At 47.5% G+C, this 19,497-nt stretch overlaps 8 protein-coding genes across 8 annotated transcripts; 7 read left to right on the top strand and 1 right to left on the bottom strand.

The window, feature by feature from the left end:
- Nucleotides 1–82: 82 nt before the first annotated feature.
- EYB26_007132 (uncharacterized protein) lies at nt 83–2,751 on the top strand (the record flags this gene model as incomplete). Its single annotated transcript, XM_054266404.1, has 4 exons — nt 83–244; nt 300–795; nt 859–1,888; nt 1,944–2,751. 4 exons carry the CDS (start codon nt 83–85, stop codon nt 2,749–2,751), a joined length of 2,496 nt encoding a protein of 831 aa, XP_054122379.1.
- A 540-nt stretch (nt 2,752–3,291) lies between these two features.
- EYB26_007131 (uncharacterized protein) lies at nt 3,292–4,825 on the top strand (the record flags this gene model as incomplete). Its single annotated transcript, XM_054266403.1, has 2 exons — nt 3,292–3,412; nt 3,489–4,825. The coding sequence occupies 2 exons, from the start codon at nt 3,292–3,294 to the stop codon at nt 4,823–4,825; spliced, it is 1,458 nt and encodes a 485-aa protein (XP_054122378.1).
- A 243-nt stretch (nt 4,826–5,068) lies between these two features.
- Nucleotides 5,069–5,658, bottom strand: EYB26_007130 (uncharacterized protein; the record flags this gene model as incomplete). Its single annotated transcript, XM_054266402.1, has 4 exons — nt 5,069–5,113; nt 5,174–5,440; nt 5,540–5,584; nt 5,656–5,658. 4 exons carry the CDS (start codon nt 5,656–5,658, stop codon nt 5,069–5,071), a joined length of 360 nt encoding a protein of 119 aa, XP_054122377.1.
- Nucleotides 5,659–5,989: 331 nt separating this feature from the next.
- On the top strand, nt 5,990–6,957 carry EYB26_007129 (uncharacterized protein; the record flags this gene model as incomplete). The annotated part of the gene is made up of 7 exons (XM_054266401.1): nt 5,990–6,097; nt 6,166–6,243; nt 6,301–6,317; nt 6,374–6,477; nt 6,534–6,614; nt 6,667–6,730; nt 6,789–6,957. The coding sequence occupies 7 exons, from the start codon at nt 5,990–5,992 to the stop codon at nt 6,955–6,957; spliced, it is 621 nt and encodes a 206-aa protein (XP_054122376.1).
- A 1,347-nt stretch (nt 6,958–8,304) lies between these two features.
- Nucleotides 8,305–10,507, top strand: EYB26_007128 (uncharacterized protein; the record flags this gene model as incomplete). Its single annotated transcript, XM_054266400.1, has 4 exons — nt 8,305–8,525; nt 8,591–8,646; nt 8,713–10,332; nt 10,392–10,507. The coding sequence occupies 4 exons, from the start codon at nt 8,305–8,307 to the stop codon at nt 10,505–10,507; spliced, it is 2,013 nt and encodes a 670-aa protein (XP_054122375.1).
- A 1,666-nt stretch (nt 10,508–12,173) lies between these two features.
- Nucleotides 12,174–13,767, top strand: EYB26_007127 (uncharacterized protein; the record flags this gene model as incomplete). The annotated part of the gene is made up of 4 exons (XM_054266399.1): nt 12,174–12,340; nt 12,423–12,676; nt 12,729–12,765; nt 12,825–13,767. 4 exons carry the CDS (start codon nt 12,174–12,176, stop codon nt 13,765–13,767), a joined length of 1,401 nt encoding a protein of 466 aa, XP_054122374.1.
- Nucleotides 13,768–14,976: 1,209 nt separating this feature from the next.
- On the top strand, nt 14,977–17,263 carry EYB26_007126 (uncharacterized protein; the record flags this gene model as incomplete). The annotated part of the gene is made up of 2 exons (XM_054266398.1): nt 14,977–15,412; nt 15,486–17,263. The coding sequence occupies 2 exons, from the start codon at nt 14,977–14,979 to the stop codon at nt 17,261–17,263; spliced, it is 2,214 nt and encodes a 737-aa protein (XP_054122373.1).
- Nucleotides 17,264–18,343: 1,080 nt separating this feature from the next.
- EYB26_007125 (uncharacterized protein) lies at nt 18,344–19,466 on the top strand (the record flags this gene model as incomplete). The annotated part of the gene is made up of 2 exons (XM_054266397.1): nt 18,344–19,021; nt 19,092–19,466. 2 exons carry the CDS (start codon nt 18,344–18,346, stop codon nt 19,464–19,466), a joined length of 1,053 nt encoding a protein of 350 aa, XP_054122372.1.
- Between the last annotated feature and the right edge of the window lie 31 nt (nt 19,467–19,497).

Genomic DNA, 19,497 nt, shown 5'->3' with positions numbered 1-19,497 from the left:
ATTGGCCAACACCACGGTCTCCCTCGATGTTGCCGTCGTCATACCTCCGGGGCTCTCTATCAATTCGGTGACACCGTAAACAATGCCCTCCGCCGTGAACCAGGACGATCTCAGCAAGTCTTTACTTGCTTTTGTGGCGGACGGGAAGTACCCCGACTCCGAAGATGTTATATCTGCCAATATTGCCCCTGGTTTCCTGCCGAAAGGATTACGAGATGTATCAATGGCCCGCGCACAGGTAGAGGTAAGTTATGACGGCGCCAAACATTTACCTCCTACTAACAACACCTTTTCTTTAGGATGAAATCAATTCACTTAGCCGAGATACAGTTTCAGATGTCGACGGATGGATGTCTCAGGCTCGCCAGCTGCGTGCGGATATTGAGCGATCCCGAGAAACTGCACGTAATATTGTCGCCCAGCACGAGCGAACTCAACCTCTGCGTGCCCGAGTCGAAGATGCCGCTGCGAAAGTGAAGCTTATTAATACCGAACTTGCTTTTAACGAAGGGGTTACGCATGTTTTGGAAGAAGTACAGAAGTTTTCTGCCTACATTTCCAGCGGCCGGAAAGCTGTCGAAGGGGAACGGATCAATGAATCCATCACATCTCTTGAAGCCGCGCAGGAATTCCTCCAAAGCTCGAACTTGTCGAAATATAGCAACGTTGCAAGCTTAGTGCAAGGGAGATCATCCTCTCTGCGCAATGATATCGTCAATTTGCTGCTGTCATGCTGGACTCGGCAGGTGCGCGTTAGCAAGAATGAGCTTGAAATCCGCCCAAACAAGGAGACTGGTAAGTTCGAAACTGGATATCATCCGATACGGAATCATGGAAGATCTGACACACAAACACCAGAGCAATCAGCGCTATCGAATATTTTAACGTCGCTATCTCGTCTTGACATTCTTGACTCAGTGAATGGTTCATTTCAGCAAGGGCTTTTAGATGACATAATTCAGCCGATCCTTATGCTGGATAGTCCCGGGAAGAGCCGTGGCGTTTCTGTGGAGGACAACGGCGTCTATGTGGGAGAGCCTTCATCTTCATCGATCCCTGAAGTCATCGACCGACTTCTTTTAGTTTTTCGTTATCTACAAGAAAAGCTACCAATGTCAATGTCGGTATCAGTGGCGGAAGCAATCATACCGAAAACATCAACCATGCTGAACGAGCATTGGCTCAACCGTAGTATTCCGCTCGACTTGGAGGACATACAGGGGTTCGAGAGCACTTTGATTCGCGTGACCGAGTTCACTGGGGCAATTGAAAACCTTGGTTGGAAAGGTCAAGAAGAGCTCGTTTCGTGGGTCAACCAGTTCCCTCGTCTTTGGCTTACCCGCCGCAGGGTAGATTCCCTGGACCAAGTCCGTAAGATACTTGTCCAAAGTAAGGGCACTACGAAGGAAGTCCAGAGAGTTGAGAAAGAGGTTGTGACAAGCACAGATGATGTCCTTCTAGATACTGGTGTGGCGGATGACTGGGACGCTAATTGGGGCAACGAAAGCGAAGGAGAAGCCGAGGAAGCAGTGCAAACTACGACGACAACCGAAGTCAAAGCAGATGATGATGATGAAGACGTCGATGCTTGGGGATTAGGAGAGGAAGAAGAGGAAGATAATGCAAAGGCCAATGACGATGAACATGATGAGGATGCCTGGGGCTGGGGTGACGATGTCGATGAAGTGCCTGGCACTGAAAACCACGAACCTGTTGTCGAAACTCAGCCCCCAATCAAGAAGCAACATGAGACCCCCCCGGCGGAGAAACGCTCGGCAACCAAGGAGATCACCTTGACGGAACATTATACGATTACCGACATTCCGGACTCGGTAATTGCGTTGATCCAACAACAGGTTACAGATTCTGCTTCCTTGGCAACTCCAGAGTAAGTCATTGGAACATCAAGTATGGAGGTCATGCAAGCTAACATTGAAATCAAGATTCTCTTCCAGTCGCGTTTCGGCTTCAGGAAACGGTCTGTTAGCGTTGCCGACCCTGATAATAGCCATGTTCAAAGCCATTGCCTCATCATTTTACTCATTAAAATTGAACGCCGGTCACATCTACCTATACAACGACAGCTTATATCTTGCCGAACAAGTCCGCAACCTGGTGGAAAAGCATGAACTCACCAGACTTACAGCAGATGTGGAGGGCTTGGAACGATTTGGAAAACTTTCTTATAGCAAGGAAATGCAAACGCAGCGGACAATTGTCACCGATTTGCTCGATGGAAGTCAAGGTTTCGTCCAATGTTCAGAGCAACCATTTTTACGTGAATGCGAAAATGCCATTGACGCAACAGTTGATCGGATTCGTAGCGTCTTCAAGGAGTGGCAACCAATCTTGTCTCATTCAGCTCTTCTCCAGGCCATGGGATCTCTTCTGTCATCAGTCATCAACAAAATGATTATAGACGTTGAGGATTTGTCCGACATCTCAGAGGCGGAATCTCAGACATTAGTCACTCTTTGCAACAAACTTTCGACGCTGGAAGACATATTCATTCCTGAGCCAGATGTTGGCGCTACTTCCATGGCGGCAGTTTACGTTCGAAACTGGTTGAAGTTCCAATATCTGATAAATATACTAGAAAGCTCATTGGCGGATATCAAGTTCCTATGGACAGAAGGAGAGCTTCATTTGGAGTTCTCTGCCGAGGAAGTCATCGAATTAATAACGGCTCTTTTTGCGGAATCTGACCACCGACGGAGGACTATTTCTGAGATCAGGCGGACACACCGATGACCGGTAAGAATGTATACTTCCAGCTAGCGAGATCATGTGTTGGATCAGAGTTCCAAACAAAATATAATCCCAAAACAAAAGACTTTGCTTGTTGTAGTGGTTGCTAGATGTTCAATCCTGATAGCGATCTACTGTAAAACCTAGCTATAACCAACAGAACGCCTTCCAACATCCGAATCTGATATCTAGAGATTTTAATTCACGTGGGAATGGAGAGCACTGTGCTATAATAACCTGTCTGATCAATAACAATTCATAGCACTCTCCAGATGCATATGTAAATATCTAAGTTAACCTGAGATCGATCTAGTGATAAGTGGGTGTTTTGTTCGTTAACTAGTTAACTAGTTAACTATAGGTTAGCCAGGTTCTGCCGTAAATAGATGACTAAGCAATATACCCTAACTAACTAACTATGTTAGTGGGGCTCAGCGCAAGGTGCCGTTTGGGCTGCCGTAATTTTTTTGATTCTTGCTTCAAGCTTTTGTATGCGCAATCTCTGTCGAATTCAGAGTTCAGAACAATTTATATTTACCAAAAATGGATGTTGATGCCTCATCTTCGTCGCAAGTAAGCCAAAGACAGGTGCGCTTGCACCTTACAACTAGAGACGGCGATATTGCACTGCCAGAAAGTACTGGGCCAATTCTCGTGCCAACTGGTAAGTATCTGAATCTTTGGCTTTGCAATCAGAGAAGGGTTTTCTGACTTTTTATTTTTCTTCTTTCGTGATATAGGTCTGCGAAGATATGCGCTATCAACTTTGGTCAATAATTTACTTGGCAATGACAAACCAATCCCACTCGAATTTCTTGTGAATGGCACATATCTACGAACCTCTATCGACGAGTACTTGACGGCAAATGGCATATCTGCTGAAACGACACTGGAAGTAGAATACGTGCGAGCTCTTATCCCGCCACTACATATCGCATCTTTCCTGCATGACGATTGGGTTAGCTCCGTCGATGTTTTGTCGTCCACATCTGTGACTGGTGCACAGAGTGTGGCGGCCGGACAGGAAAGAATTCTCTCTGGTAGCTATGACGGCCTTTTGCGGATGTGGAACATGTCCTCACAGACTACTGCTGTTTCGCCGGATGCTTCTGAAGGAGGGCATACGGCTTCAATCAAAGCAGCAAAGTTCATCTCGCCCACACAGCTTGCTTCGGCGGGTCTTGATCGAACTGTTCGAGTATGGAAATATGCTGAAGAGGAAGACGGATCGATGGCTCGTATTACACCACAGCTCGAATTGTACGGGCACAAGTCCGGCATTGAGTCTCTTTCCGTACATGCTCCTTCGAATCGAATGCTCTCTGCGTCAGCAGATCATACTGTCGGTTTCTGGTCCACTCGCAAATCGGATGCTCCCACTGCTCCCGCAGAGTTATTGCCTTCTAGCATTGCAAGAAGCTCTAAACGGAGAAAATTGAACTCATCTGTCAGCACCCCGCAACGCGGCCCTCTTGCACTTTTGTCGTCACATACCGGCCCAGTTTCTGCAGCCATCTTTGACGCAAAGGATTCAACTGTCGGATATTCCGCATCCTGGGACCACTCCCTTCGTACCTGGGATCTTGTCACATCGGCTCTTGTCGATACTCGCTCTACTTCCCATGCACTTCTATCTCTTGAACATCTCCCTGAACTCCATCTTTTGGCAGCTGGTACATCCGCTCGACACATCACTCTTATAGATCCACGTGCCTCTGCAACTTCTGTCTCAGTAATGACTCTACGTGGCCATACCAATGCTGTTGTGACACTTGCCCGTGACCCGCATAGCTCTTATGGACTCATCAGTGGTAGTCACGACGGCACATGTCGCATTTGGGATGTCAGGTCTACTAAGACGGATAAGGAGGGTGTCGTAGGAAAGGATATTTACTCCATTCCTCGCAAGAGCCTAGAGGAATCGGGACGGGAAGGCTCGAAACGAATAGGTGGAGACGGTATCAAGGTGTTTGGGGTATGCTGGGATCGGTCCGTGGGTATTGTGAGTGCTGGTGAAGACAAGAGGATACAGATAAATCGTGGAGAGGGCGTATTACAGACAGACTCTTCGAAATAGAGGCTGCAAGTCTTGTTTTTTACATTGGCATAGCGGAAGATCACAAAAGTTTTATATGTTGATAGTTTCTCCTCGTCTACCTTTTTACGTTTTCATCGGATTATGAGAGACGTATGATAGAGATTTCCCTTCTTGTAGGTACTTTATATGAACTAATGTACAGAATGTTATTTCAAGCAAATAAACGCCTTTCCCGTGCTGTATTCAAACATAATAAACCGTGTATCATAGACGATAGCGCTATCACAGTCTTCTTTCGGCAGAATTGAGTTTGTACGCGGTTTTGATCTGTTCATAAACATCAATTAGAGCTCAATTCCATCTTTTTTGTGAAGAAGGAGAATGTACCTGACTGCGAGTATTCTGTCCTCTCACAGGTAAACCCAACGCATGTCTCCTACCGCGGTAGGTACCCGTATCCCTCAACCGCTTGATATCATCTAGGATTTGTCGGCGCAAGTCATTCTCAATTTTCATTTCAGACAGTGCGGCTGTGATATCGAGGACCTGTTGGTTCTGTAAATCGCCTATTTTGGCGGTTGGGTGAATGTGGAAGCGCGCGAGGAGGCGGGAGGAGACATTGTTGCCGATGCCGAAGAAGGTCTGGAGGGATTTCTGTTTGGGGTGTTAGGAGCTTCTGGTTTTTCAACAGTCAACGATACTCGGCATCTTGGGAGCATCGTTGAGAGAAGAGGGGGGTGTGTTCGGGCTTGCCTTGACGAGATTCCGCTCAGGGAAATTTACTCCCAGAATGAAGACCTAAGCATTGATGATCTATTAGCAACATAATCTAACAAACAATTGCTTCTCATATCAAAGGAGCGACTCACCATTTTGTTTGTTCGCACGGAACGAATTCTGTTCGCATTCAACGACTTCTCCGGGTTTGGTATGCTCTGTCAAAGATTCGTGATGATTTGCGATGCTGGAACAAATTATTTCCGATGCTGTAGCTTTGCTTGGCATTGATACTAGGGAAGCATCCAATCAGGTCCTCCCGGCCAAGGGACTGCCGGTCTGGCCTTCCCTACTCGGAACTACTCCGCATGTAAGCTGGCCTTTTGAAACCGCCGGGTGAAGGACGTTGCCTCCCAATTTCTTCCTTTCGATAAGAAAGCCACAAATTGAGGTTTTAGACATATCAATTCATATTTGTGATTCATCATGCAGTTTAAAAGTCTTCTATTTTCTTTCCTTTTGGCCCTGACCTTCGGGTTTGTCCTCCTTACCCAGGCTGAGGACACTCCCCGCGGACCTAAGATTACTAACAAGGTAAGAGACGTTGGTTGATATTGACTCTCGTCTTTGGCCAGGCTCAGTTACGCTGACATATACGAAAGGTCTACTTCGACATTGAGCAGGATGGCCAATCTCTTGGCCGAATTGTCTTTGGTTTGTACGGAAAGACTGTTCCTTTGGTAAGTCGGGCTTTGTAGTGATGAACGTAGCATACCTGCTAATACGGCCGATCACAGACCGCTGAGAACTTCCGGTACGCTTTTCCTCGATAATCGCTTATAGACTTTCGATCTGACAATACAAATTTAGTGCTCTTGCTACCGGAGAGAAGGGTTTCGGATATGAGGGCTCAAGCTTCCACCGTGTTATTAAGAACTTTATGATCCAGGGTGGTGACTTTACCAACCACGATGGTATGATCTTTTACTGTTGATATACTTTCGGGGCACATTACTTATACTATTGCTAGGAACTGGTGGCAAGTCTATCTATGGCAACAAGTTCGCCGATGAGAACTTCAAGCTCCGTCACACCAAGAAAGGTCTTCTCAGTAAGTCACAATTAGTCTGCTTTGCGTGTATCGGGGAAACTAATTCGTGCAGGCATGGCCAACGCTGGAAAGGACACCAACGGATCCCAATTCTTCATCACCACTGTTATCACAAGGTTCGACTGAATCCCCTTCTGTCGTATAAGTACCAAAACTAATCGAAATTCCTTGCAGCTGGCTTGATGGCCGTCACGTCGTCTTCGGTGAAGTCCTCGAGGGCTACGATGTCGTGGAGAAGATTGAGAACACCCCTACCAAGCCGGGTGACCGACCTCTTTCCGCGGTCACGATCGTTAGGAGCGGCGAGCTTTTGATGGATGAAGGTAGCCACTCGGAGCTTTAATCCCCTTTATTCGAAGCTTCTTGTTTTCTATGTTATTTTTTGAGTTAAGGTTACTGTGTGGGAATCGCTGATTACTTGCCTTTTAAAAAGAACATGACGGTACTGCCGAATTCGTTCCTGGCCTCGATACCGTCGACTCACCGAAATCAACATCGACACCCATGTCCCCACAGCAGCTTCTTACTCAAGGAATCAGCCAGAATGGATCAGTTACAGGTTTCTCTAGTCTAGCGGTCATCGCTGTGATTGTACTTGTTGTCCTGTATATGGCAAAGAGAAAACGAGTCTACGCTGTGTTAAGTTAGATGAGAAGAATTAGTCATAGATCGAATTGGACTTTTATTCTCGTAACACCCGGAGTTTTTCCATATCATATCCTTGACCTGGTGACCAGTTTCCAAGTTTCTAAACTGAGTAGATCGATCGATCACCTGCTGGATGGAGTGGAACAAGATCGTGTGACGGGCTCTGGTCTTTTTTCGAGCAGTACTCAATATCCAGTTAACACAACGGGGTCATAATATAGAAGTAAGATAAGATCGCCAGTTCTGGGATCATTGCGATACTGCTAACTGGTAGTCTGATAAGCTGAGGATAGAGTGGATAAGACTGGAGGAAGGTGGGCAGTGCACAGAGGGAAGGAGCGATTGGCCCATCCCGCACTGTCTCATAATTTGCCATCCAAAGCCCACCCTTGCCCTTTTGGTTTTTTTTTTCTCTCCTCTCTGTTTGGGTCAGGTCCTTCCCTGCCAACAGCAGCCCAGCCCTTCCCTGACTAAGTGCGCCTAACCCGATCTGGCCTGTTGCCACACTCCTTTTCTGCCCTCTCTTATTTCATCCTCCTTCCCCTTCACACTCTATCTCTGGTACAAAAAATAAAATCTATCTTTTGACATCTCTCCTCTCAAAACTTTTTTCCTCTTGTTTTGAACTTCCCATTAATTCTTCTCTTTTCCTCATCCTTTTTCTTCCTCTAATTTTTCTCGTTTTTCTCATCGCATAGACTTTTTAGACCTTGTTTTTCCAGCGCAGGGTCTTTTCGTGTCTTGTGTTATCCGATCGGTCAGACCAAAAAATCAACGTACGAGAGCATCAAGACGTTCAAACTGATTGTCGCTCCCTTTTTCGCCGATTTAAACCGTTTCGACATTCGATCTTTCTTTTCTTCGTTGTAGTTTCACTGAGACTATTAACGATTTCGCCTCAACCACGAACAGAAAACATTCACAGCGGATTTTCATCGAACTCATCGTTCTGACTGTACAGCTATCTGTCTTTGGATTTTCGCAATCTATTGGAGATCAATATTAACTTTTGATCTTGCTCAGCTCGAAATATCGATTCAACATGGCCGACAGCTTGAAGATTCAGAATCTCTCTCTCAACGAGTCCCAGCATGCTCCTAATGGACCACCTGCGGCAAACGGGCGTTCTGCTTATATTCCGCCACACCTTCGTGGACGCAACGTGAATGCTGGCCCTGCCCCCGGCCCTGCCCCCGGCCCCACCCCCATGGATGGTCCTGCTGGTGCTCCGGGCCCTACTCCTGCAGGTGCTTGGGGAAATGCGTATGTATTACATGTTTTGTATAGTGTTCTGCAAACACTTGGTCAAATTAGCTAACATATTTCAGTCCTCGTGGCCCCCCTCGCCAAAACTACAATAACTATCGTGAAAACAATGCAAATGGTAATACTGGCTGGACCCAAGATGTGAATCGTCCTACTTTCAACCCAAATGCTTACGGAAACCCAGGACATGGACCCTCAGGAAGCTACAGCGGTGGTGGCGGTGCTCCCGGTGGCGGTCATGCTCGTGGCTCTGGTGATGGACAGTGGCGCGATGGAAAGCACATTCCTGGACCTGCTAATGCCCGTCTCGAGCGTGAATTGTTCGGCGTTCCCAACGACCCTTCCAAACAGCAGACTGGTATCAACTTTGCCAACTACGATGACATCCCCGTCGAGGCCTCCGGTCAAAATGTGCCCGAGCCCGTCAACACATTCACTAACCCACCTTTGGACGACCATCTGATTGCCAATATCGCTTTGGCTCGCTACACCACTCCCACTCCCGTCCAGAAGTACTCCATTCCTATCGTCATGAACGGCCGTGATTTGATGGCTTGTGCCCAGACTGGTTCTGGAAAGACTGGTGGTTTCCTCTTCCCCATCCTTTCTCAGGCATTCCAGACCGGCCCTTCTGCTGCTCCAGCACCTGCAGCCGGCGGAAACTTCTACGGTCGTCAGCGCAAGGCTTACCCTACTTCCCTCATCCTGGCTCCTACTCGTGAGTTGGTGTCTCAGATCTACGATGAGGCTCGCAAATTCGCCTACCGTTCCTGGGTTCGCCCTTGCGTGGTCTATGGTGGTGCAGATATCGGTTCTCAGCTTCGTCAGATTGAACGTGGCTGTGACTTGCTCGTTGCTACTCCCGGTCGCCTTGTCGACTTGATCGAACGTGGCCGTATTTCCCTCACCAACATCAAGTACTTGGTTCTCGACGAAGCTGATCGCATGTTGGACATGGGTTTCGAGCCTCAGATTCGTCGTATCGTTGAGGGTGAAGACATGCCTCAAGTCAACGACCGCCAGACACTCATGTTTTCTGCCACTTTCCCTCGTGACATCCAGATGCTCGCTCGTGACTTCTTGAAAGACTACGTTTTCCTTTCCGTCGGTCGTGTCGGTTCCACCTCCGAGAACATTACTCAGCGTATTGAGTACGTTGAAGACCACGACAAGCGCTCCGTGCTTTTGGACATTCTTCACACTCACGGTAGCACCGGTCTGACCCTCATTTTTGTTGAGACGAAGCGTATGGCCGATTCTCTCTGTGACTTCCTCATCAACCAGAACTTCCCTGCCACTGCTATTCACGGTGATCGTACTCAGCGTGAGCGTGAGAGAGCTTTGGAAATGTTCCGTAACGCACGTTGCCCTATCTTGGTTGCCACTGCTGTCGCAGCTCGTGGTCTCGATATTCCAAATGTCACCCACGTCGTCAACTACGATTTACCTACCGACATTGACGACTATGTCCACCGTATTGGTCGTACCGGTCGTGCTGGTAACACCGGTATTGCAACCGCTTTCTTCAACCGTGGTAACCGTGGTGTTGTCCGCGATCTCATTGACCTTCTCAAGGAAGCCAACCAGGAAGTGCCTTCCTTCCTCGAAAACATCGCTCGTGAAGGTAGTGGATATGGTGGCCGTGGCGGCCGTGGCGGTCGCGGCCGTGGTTCCAACGCTACCCGTGATGTTCGTCGTATGGGCGGTGGCGTGGGCGGAACCCCATCTTATGGTGGAAGCGGCGGTGGATTCGGTGGCAACTCTGGCTATGGCGGTGGTGCTGCTAACTGGGGTGGAAGCAGTGGTAAGTACAATCACATTTCAGTTGATACACATTCCAATTCCAATACTGATATCTTTTAGGTGGCTACGGCGGCGGTGCTCCCTCTTACAGCAGCGGTGGTGGTTATAGCGGCGGCGGCGGCGGCAGCTACGGTAACCCCTCCGCCGGCCCAACTGGTCCATCCTCCTGGTGGTAAATCAACCGTGGTCTCTTGACGAGGCCCTCACGATCTGCCTTTCTTCTCCTTCGTACTCTTGGGCGGATAACGTCAGATCACCATTCCCCTTGAGCTTTTTTCCTCTCGGGGCCGGCTTTGTCACGACTGCAACGATTTTTTTCATTTTACGTCTGAATATGTTTACCGCTTTTCATCGGTTTTTACGTGCGATTTCACTTTTCTGTTTTCGTTATCGCTTCACTAGAAGTGTGCATGTGATGCGTCCCGGTGCTGTTTATGGGCTCGCGCAAAGTGCTCGATGGCATCTACCGGCATTGCATGGTCATTATAGATAGCGTTGTTTTTGTTTATTCCCGCTTTTCATCAGATACCCCGGATTGCTCGGCTTTTTCAGCAGGAGGCAAAGAGTGCGCGATGCGTTGAACAAGACTTCTCTTTTCATTATTCGACAGATCGTGCATTACAAGATAGATCTCTTGTGTTCGGTATCTAAGGGCGGGATTCGCTGAATTTGTGTTCCATTTCATGAAAGCTCTTTCTCGAAGCTCTGCAACCCATTTAATGTTTTCTCCATACTATTGAGAACTTTCTTTTTCTGGATCTCATCAGGGACGGCGTCGCTTTCTGATACACGAGATTCTAGAAAAGGGAAGGTTTAATGTGCCATGTTCGGTCAATAAGAGATCATTCTGCCCTGTGCAGATGGAGTTGCTATTAGACGGGCTTTTCTTTGCATTGCATATGGCGTTGGCTGAGCTTCTGCTTTAAGGAGACAGGTTCTCTACAATGGGCCCAAGAGGAGGTTAATAATGTTTGGACTTTTTTTTTCCTTATGTTAGCATTTTTTCTTTTCTCTTCTACGGGCTTGTGGGGAATGGGCTTCGGGCAGGTTTGGCTGGCGCTTTCTGTTTTCACGCTGTGAAAGCATAGATGTCATTATCATCATCGTCTTTCTCTTGCAAGCATTGTTAACTTGCAGGGCATGACCAGACACGGCGCTATGACAAAGTGTTGTATTAGCAGGGCTTGAAAGAGCTCTTGAGACAGTTTCAAAAAAAGTTGTTTGCGTTCAATCTAGCCATGGTTTAAACTTAATAGTATACTAACCAGTATAGTAGTATATAGTATAGTTCAATTCGTAGCCTACGTACGCGCGTAGTTCGCGTGCGTGTTGCTTTTGTGGTAGGTACATGTTTAGGCTCGACCAGGGGTCACACTAGCAATCTGGAGATCGAGTGATAATATCAACTCTTCCTTGAGAAAGCTGACATATCAGTATAATGGCACATGCTTAGGACACGATATGTTCGAGGCTACCTAGGTAGCACAAAAATGCTGTTACGTATATGCCTTGATGCTGAGTACAGCTCAAGGACATCACTTGAAAACTGTTATCATCAGGATGATTCTCAACCTGGGCAATGTGGTGACCATACATTAGTGCGGCGCAGGTAGGAGCCCTGTCATTACCAGCCAATGGCTTGACTAAGCTAAAGATGATGCTTGTTGGAGTCGGCGGCATGAATGTGTGTATGGTAGTAGAGACGCCTTGAACTTGCAGTGAGGCCTGTCCAACCCCCAATTTAATCTTGCAATCAATATCTCGACATCTGCTCAATTGCAATTGTGTATGTACTCATCTACATACACCACTCCTGTTCATATCATTTCAATCTGTCAAAGAATGCCGCCCTCAGATCGCTCAGCTGCTCGTCAGTTGGTGCAAAGCATCGCCAACGACCACGGATACCGTGATGAAGGTGTGTATAGCCAGATGACGCCCGACGTACGCCGTCGGGTGGAGGAAGCGTTGATGAAGAAGGACAAAATGATTGGATCTTCTGTTATAACGTACGTACGTTTGCTTCTGTCAGGATTCCGGAGTGTTTTATATCAAGAACACAATTTGGCAAGTGAACTCTTTTCTCCAAAGCGAGGAAGACCATCCAAAACCCAACCGAATCTTGGAAGAAAATGTGTTTCCAATCAGATATCCCAACAACAGTGATCGTGTTGTGTTGCGTTCTACGAAGACGGATTTCACGATAGCAGACCGCGAACACCTCTTGGAGCTATTCGCCGACAGGGCCAAGAGATTGGACTTCAGTGTCAATGAAATACTTCGACTGGAACCCTTTTTTGCGATGGATGGGCTTGGAAAGTCATTATATGTCACGTTCTGTCAAGGTGATAACTGCGTTGGGCAACGATGATTCTAGCAAGCGCTTAATCTCATCAGACCGAGACATAGCTTTGAAGGCACACGGATTGCTCCGGTAAGCTTGATACTATAGACTGTTTAGGAGGGAATGAAGACTCACATTATACATCGCAGCATCGCAGTACACTTCCGAAGCCCTCAAGTCCGGAATGGCGAACGACCTTTCTATGATGAACTCAAGAAAATCAAAGTTTACGAGACGGGTAGCATAACGTCCCAACTTCATCTTAGCCAAGATGAAAAGATCATTATAGTTGAATTAGGCAGAAGCGATATACATCTTCAGGACCATGAAGATGGGCTCAGAATATATGTACCACGAGATGAGGATTTGCAGTATCAATGCTTCCTTGACAGATTCCATGAAGCGCTCTTAGAATGGATTATGACAGATCCTTCGACAGGGATATGCGAGGATTTCAACGACAAAGCTATCCACGCCATGCAGTCAGTGATACATGCTCAACCAAAGTATGTATCAACAACTCTAACTCGAAGTGGAATTGTGTCCATTGAAACACCTGATGAATCAACGAGCGTTCAGTCGAATGATACCCGTCTTATACCCCTAGGACCTGACGAGGAACATCAACTCGATGGCTCTCTGGGCGATAGTGATTGGGAGAGAGATACTTTGGTTCAGGACAGCACGCGGCATACAGTTCCACCCCCTCAGCGAGTTGACACATCAGACGTGGATGACTCTGAGGATAGCGGATTCCTATTTGCAAAAGCAGCTCACCGATCTGCTTCGCCAATGGTGAACCCTATCATATCCACTCCGAGACAGACAGCTGCAAGCGTTCACATCTCATTGTCACCTGAACATGAGGATCCAGTTGAAGCGGACTCCGAGTATCTCCGGATTCTACACAGTGCTGTTACCCATGCAAGAAGAGCCACTTTCCCAAGTCGAGGCACATTCGATATGACAGCGCTCGCTGCCAGTCTTCGTACCGAAGTAGATACCGACAACCCGGAGAATATTTCAGCCTCCGCTCATCAGAAAAGACCGAGCGAGACAAGAAGATTGGCGCAGCAGGAGAATTATTCGTAAGTATCTCTATATTGATACCTATCCCTGATAACTTGAAGCTAATTCAGGCCCTTGGGTCTTTGAGATCTTATCACGCTTGACTCCAGTCCTAACAGGTTTCTCTCGTCACAACTGGCAAAGCATAATTCGTCACTATGTCCGTATTCATAACGAATATGCCGACCTCACTCCCTGGTCTGGACGAGAAACAGCGGATATCACGTATCACGACAGTGATGGGATCCTGACAAATCTGCTTGTCGACAAAGGTTACCTAGATGCTTCACCATGGCTCGGCAGACGACCCCGGTATTTTCTGGAAGTAAAGCCCACCACGGGGCCATGTGACAATGCCTTTTTCATGAGTAAATATCAATACGAACGGGTGATTACAACAATCCGGTCCTTGTTTTTTGTTCTTTGGGTTTGATTGCTAACTATGATGCTGGATGCAAAGATACTCGAACGGCGATTCAGGAAACGAGCAATTGAATTACGTCTACGTGATATTCCGAGTCTTCAATATGGGCAAAGAGTCAATAGATATGAAGGTTTATGTTAATCCAGAGGCGTTGAGGACCAGGAACGAGCTCCAATTCACTGGGGAGACTTGGTCAATCGTTCCGGCGCCTTCTTAGGCAAATCGAGGTTGTTTTCGTATTAACTTGATACCAGGTAGTGAGGGCTTCGATAATGGATAGTGTAATTTGTTAAATGAGATATCAATAGCACAAAGTATACTTGAAATGGCAACCGGCATCGTTCCATATATTAATTTATACATTGGATGGCATGAAATTATGTAGCAAAATATTAGGTGATCGTGTCCAGGGCCCCTTGAGTCTTTAAAGCTGCGGGTGCGGCTAGACTTTGGATTCGATCAGCAGCCAGCCGGCCAACAAGGAAGCACTGAAACGGAACTTCTTTCAACCTTCATCCTCGACTCTTTTCTCTTCCGCCCTCCCATCAATTTCTTGCTTGGTCTACCTCGACGTTCTTCCAGTACGAACACGATGCATGCCACTTGATTTGTGTCTTCAGGTTTTGATGCTATCATTCATTCAGCAACCATCTTGATCTTGACAGAGCTTGCCGCCCCTGTCGAATAGAACCATTACTTGATAGCTCAATTGACAAGCACACAACCCTTCGATCGTGACTTTCTTCATCACAACCTTATCATTTCAATCACCCTCGCGCACCGCGCTATCATAGACGACTCACGACAAAATGGCGGATGTCGATACAGCAACTGTGGACAATTCCGTTGCTGCCTCTGAAGCCGGAGACGACCAGACAGCCACCAACAACACAGTCAGCGCGACCGTCGGCACTCGACGCCAGGCCAATGGAACAATCGGATCTGTCTACTCAGGCAATAAAATCAAACACTTGAAGAAAGATGACGGCATACCACTTTGGCGCAAGGATATTCAGTACCAGTTCCTCAAGCTTGTCTTTGAGGACAAGACTCCTGTCTTTACTCGATACTCGGATGGTGTCAAGAATCTTGATTTCGCCGATGTGTACATCGACTGTATGGCTAGGAGCAGCAAGACAAGTAAGATCCTCAAGGATAAGCTACAAAGTGATAAGAAGGCAGCTATTAGTATGGCGATGGTCTGTCTTTTGGTCAATTTTGGTCGGATGAATACTACTTTGAACTGTACGTGGTCATTCTTCATGTCATAGTTATGCTTCCTACAGGGTGGAATATACTAACTACGTGTGCCTACCAGTCTTCCCCGAAATGCGCGCGCAGCTGAGAACCTACCATTCCATTCCATCCCTCCAGGCGGACCAAGATCCCAATGCATACAAACAACTACAAGATGCTCCGCGTCTAAAGTCGATCTTGAAGGGTGCCTCCGAGGACATCGATCAACCACCTACCATGGAAAAAGTTCGAGAATCGCGTAAACCTCGCACCAACCCGGTTCACCTCATTTTCCTTCTTGCGCAGTACGCACCCAAGATTTCCGAATTACATTTCTTTCAACCGCGCGATTTTTTCGATCTGGTTATGCGAAGTACACTTAGCAGCAAAAGTCGAGCCCGGGCTTTTCTATGGTTGATGTGGTGGTACCTCGAGAGCGACTTTACTCGAGAAGATGCCTTGAACAACCCTTTTGGGCCTGGCTTAGAAGGTGAAGGTACCGGTGGCCTACCTATCAAAGTACCGGCATTTGAGATCTTAACAGAGGAGCAAGCGGAAGAAGAGAATCGAGATACGCCAGAGGAACTTCGCTATGGAGAAGAGAAACAACGAGAACGAAAGCGTATCTTGGAGGAGGATGAGCCTCTTCCGAGGATCACAAAGCGTGTGAAGAAGCAAGACTCTGGACTTGATGATGACCTACTCTCTGCCAACTCGACCCCGCTACACCCCTCAGCTCGTCGACTTGTGATGAACGAAGAAGAGGATGACTTTTCTACACCCGGATCTTCTGGTCGTCTGAAGAGCAAGAAACCGCGCGATTCATCGGTTAGCCGATCAACCGGCCAGCGCCTGGTATTGAAAACGAGGATGGATCTTACTTCTGATGCAGCATCTCCGGCACCACCAGGATCCGGCCATCCTATTCTTAACCAATACGCTACCGATAACGTAACTCCGAGCCATAGCCACTCAAGTCGACGGCCACGTCCATTGACACAGCATCAGCTAGCTGTAGAACAGAACCGACGCCATCGGATAGAATATTTACTAGCTCGACGAAAGACTGAAGCCTACAAGGTTCTTAGAGCTCGTCGCGAGAATGAGCCCACTTTCAATGGCTGGATGCGCCTTTTGCCGGATTTGCCAGAGCCTAGGGCTTCCTTGGATGGCGATGATATACCACCTGAGATTGCACAATTGATGAACGGGTCTACTGATTATGAGGATTTCGGCGAAACGGCACATTATTATCTGTCGGTAACTCGCAAAGCGATCAGGAGATTGGACCGTTGGGACTGGGAGAAAATCAACGGACCCAGCAAAGACCGCAAGAAGACCAGAGAAGAGCGTCAAAAGGCGTTTCAAAATGGTACTACTCTTTTGGGAGCTAGTCAATCTCGCTCGGCCCGCTCTCGACCTCGGCCTCCTCGACGCAAGCCTGCTCCCAGCACGTCGACTCCCTCAAGGCATCAAAAGCCTATTGCTCCAAAGGATGAGGTCCGAGAGACTCCGGTGGCTAATGCGACTGAACAGGATGGCTCTGGGAAAGCGATCGCGTCGTCGAGTCGAGATTATGAGGAGTCCTTTGTAGAGAAGGATGGACTCGGCGAGGGAAGCGGTCATGATGATGAAGATGATTCCGAGTTATCGTACCCTGAGGACGATGAGCATGATGATGAAGGTGATGACTCTGGAACAGAATATCGCCTTCCAAGGGAGTATCCCCTGGCAGACGGATCTGATTCGGAATATCCCGCTAGAAGGGCATATCCCATGGTAGAGGCGCCTTCGGAGGACGAAGACAACGGGGATGGCGATCAGGGAACAGATGAGGACGAGGTTATGGAGGATCAATAATCCGGTCCACTTTGTTTATTCTACATGTTTGTTTAATTTATTTTCACTTCGATATCATTCCCTGGTTTCGGTATGTTTGTGTTTCTGTCCAAGTTATTTGGTGTATGACCATTTGCCTGTTTTGATGTCCGTGGAGGGCTCCTTTGTACAACACTGTGATAAAAGTATTGAAAGTACTAACTATACAGATTCTGGATAATGCACTCTGGACTCTCTATCTAATTTTCAGTCTTGTGTGAACTCCCTGAAGGAGTATCACATGGCATCAGCAGATAATTATTAGTATTCGTTTGAATTGGACACTGTGCGCGCTGTACCACCCACCCTGTCAAAATAGCCAAGTTGTATGCATAAGACTACGTAGTACATGCTGCATACCATGTCCCAAAACAAGATCCATCAGATGTACAAGCAGTCATGTACAGCACTTCTTTAAGAAAGTGAACTAATATCTGGACTGCAATTGGCTGAATACTTCTTGGCGGATGTTTACTTTGACAGGTTGGCTGGGGTAAGCCCGACGGACCCTGGAAAAAATTAGCCCAGGCATGTCGCCACATGATGTTCCCTGAGAAGAAAGTCATACTCCGTACATTCTTCACATTTTGTTGATTTGACATGTGAATTGACACCGAGACACGGCCCCCCTTTATCTCGTTTATTTACCCACCCGATCTCATATCCTTTTTCCATAGTTCGGAGTCTTCGGAAACTCGTCGACTGATTATTATTGATTGATTGACTGATTGGCTGATTCGCCGAGAAGCATTCTCGGTCTCACTGCTCACTGCTGCCTCAAATTCTTTTCCTCTCATACGACAAGTGATTTCCAGTCGGCAAGCTTCCAAGACTGCCCACATTATTGGCTTCGTATTACTATTCAACCCCGAAAACGCTGAAGAGTGGAACCGGCTCTTTTTTTTTCAGGCCGCTACGTTAGCTAGCTATTTACGCCGGATCTTAGTTTCCGCTGTCTGACACCGAGCGGATAACGTCTGAAGGGATTTGCAACCTTACGACGACATCGCTGCACATCACAAGACGACTGGTTTAAATTAAAATATATGTACAGCAGTCACAATGAGCGACTCTCCGCAGATTCTCCGGCCGACGCCTAGACGACCCTTTGAACTTCCCTCCGCCGACTCCTCAGCGCCTTCCACTCCCTCCGGCGAACAGCAGGTCACCGAAGGTATCGACCTGCTAGACCCCAAGAACAGCGAACTCGCAAACAAACGATCTGGTTCACTGCTCAACCTCACCTCGTCCACGCTACTGGGCATCTTTCAATCGACCGCTTTTGAAGACTCGCGCGAAGACGATAGTCCCTGGGATACTCAAACGCTTATACCGGTTGAGCCTCGTAGCGATCTCCAGAATGGACGACGATTCTCGATAGACGGACAAGCAGCAGTGAGACGACATAGCCCCCGAACAGGGAGTGCGTATTATGTTCCGCTTGTGTTGAAGACGTCGCTTTTATTTATTTGTGGTGTCACCTACGGCACCATCATAGCGCATCTACATGAGAATAATTGGATTGCTCCTGTGAAACTGGAGTACATCGATCGGAACTCGTATGTTTATTTACTTGCTTGGGGAATTGCGGGTGTGGCTTTTGCATTTGTTTTGCCTTGGCTTGATAAACTTGGGGATAATGATACTGCGGACCAAAATAAGGATGTTGAGAATAAGCAGAGTACCGTGACTCTTGCGATTCGCAGTATTGGTGCTTTTGTTGGTATTGCTTTTGCTATGGTAAGTCTTATACTTTTTTTTGCGTTATTGCAACTAGAGAATGCTCTTTTTTGTTACTAACAACTCGTAGCGACGACTTCCATGGGAATCAGCCACACAGGAATCTGTTACCCTCGCCCTGGTGAACCCTCTCCTCTGGTATCTCATCGACCGCACCCGAACTGGCTTCTGGCTCTCAACCGTTGTTGCAATAGTCGGCATGGGAATCACACTCGGTCTTCACCCAGAACTCATCCCATCCTCCTCCTCAACCGTCGGCCTGGGCCTTCGCAACTGGCGCCTTGAATATGACATTGAGGGAGGCATATCACAAGATGCTACCGCCGTGGCCGTCTGGCTCGCGAGCGTGTTTTATAGTGCTTGTGTCTGTTTTGGCAATATAGGGCGCCAGCTTACCCTGGATGGCGGCAACGTTCAACATGCGCATATAGAGAAGAAGAGGTGATGAAAAATAAGTCACAAGAGAGAATGAATGC

The sequence above is a fragment of the Talaromyces marneffei genome, chromosome 5 (assembly GCF_009556855.1).
Source record: "Talaromyces marneffei chromosome 5, complete sequence".
Classification (NCBI taxonomy): Eukaryota; Fungi; Ascomycota; class Eurotiomycetes; order Eurotiales; family Trichocomaceae; genus Talaromyces; species Talaromyces marneffei.
Note: the sequence above shows the minus strand (reverse complement) of the source record. Positions and strands in the feature narration are given on the sequence as shown.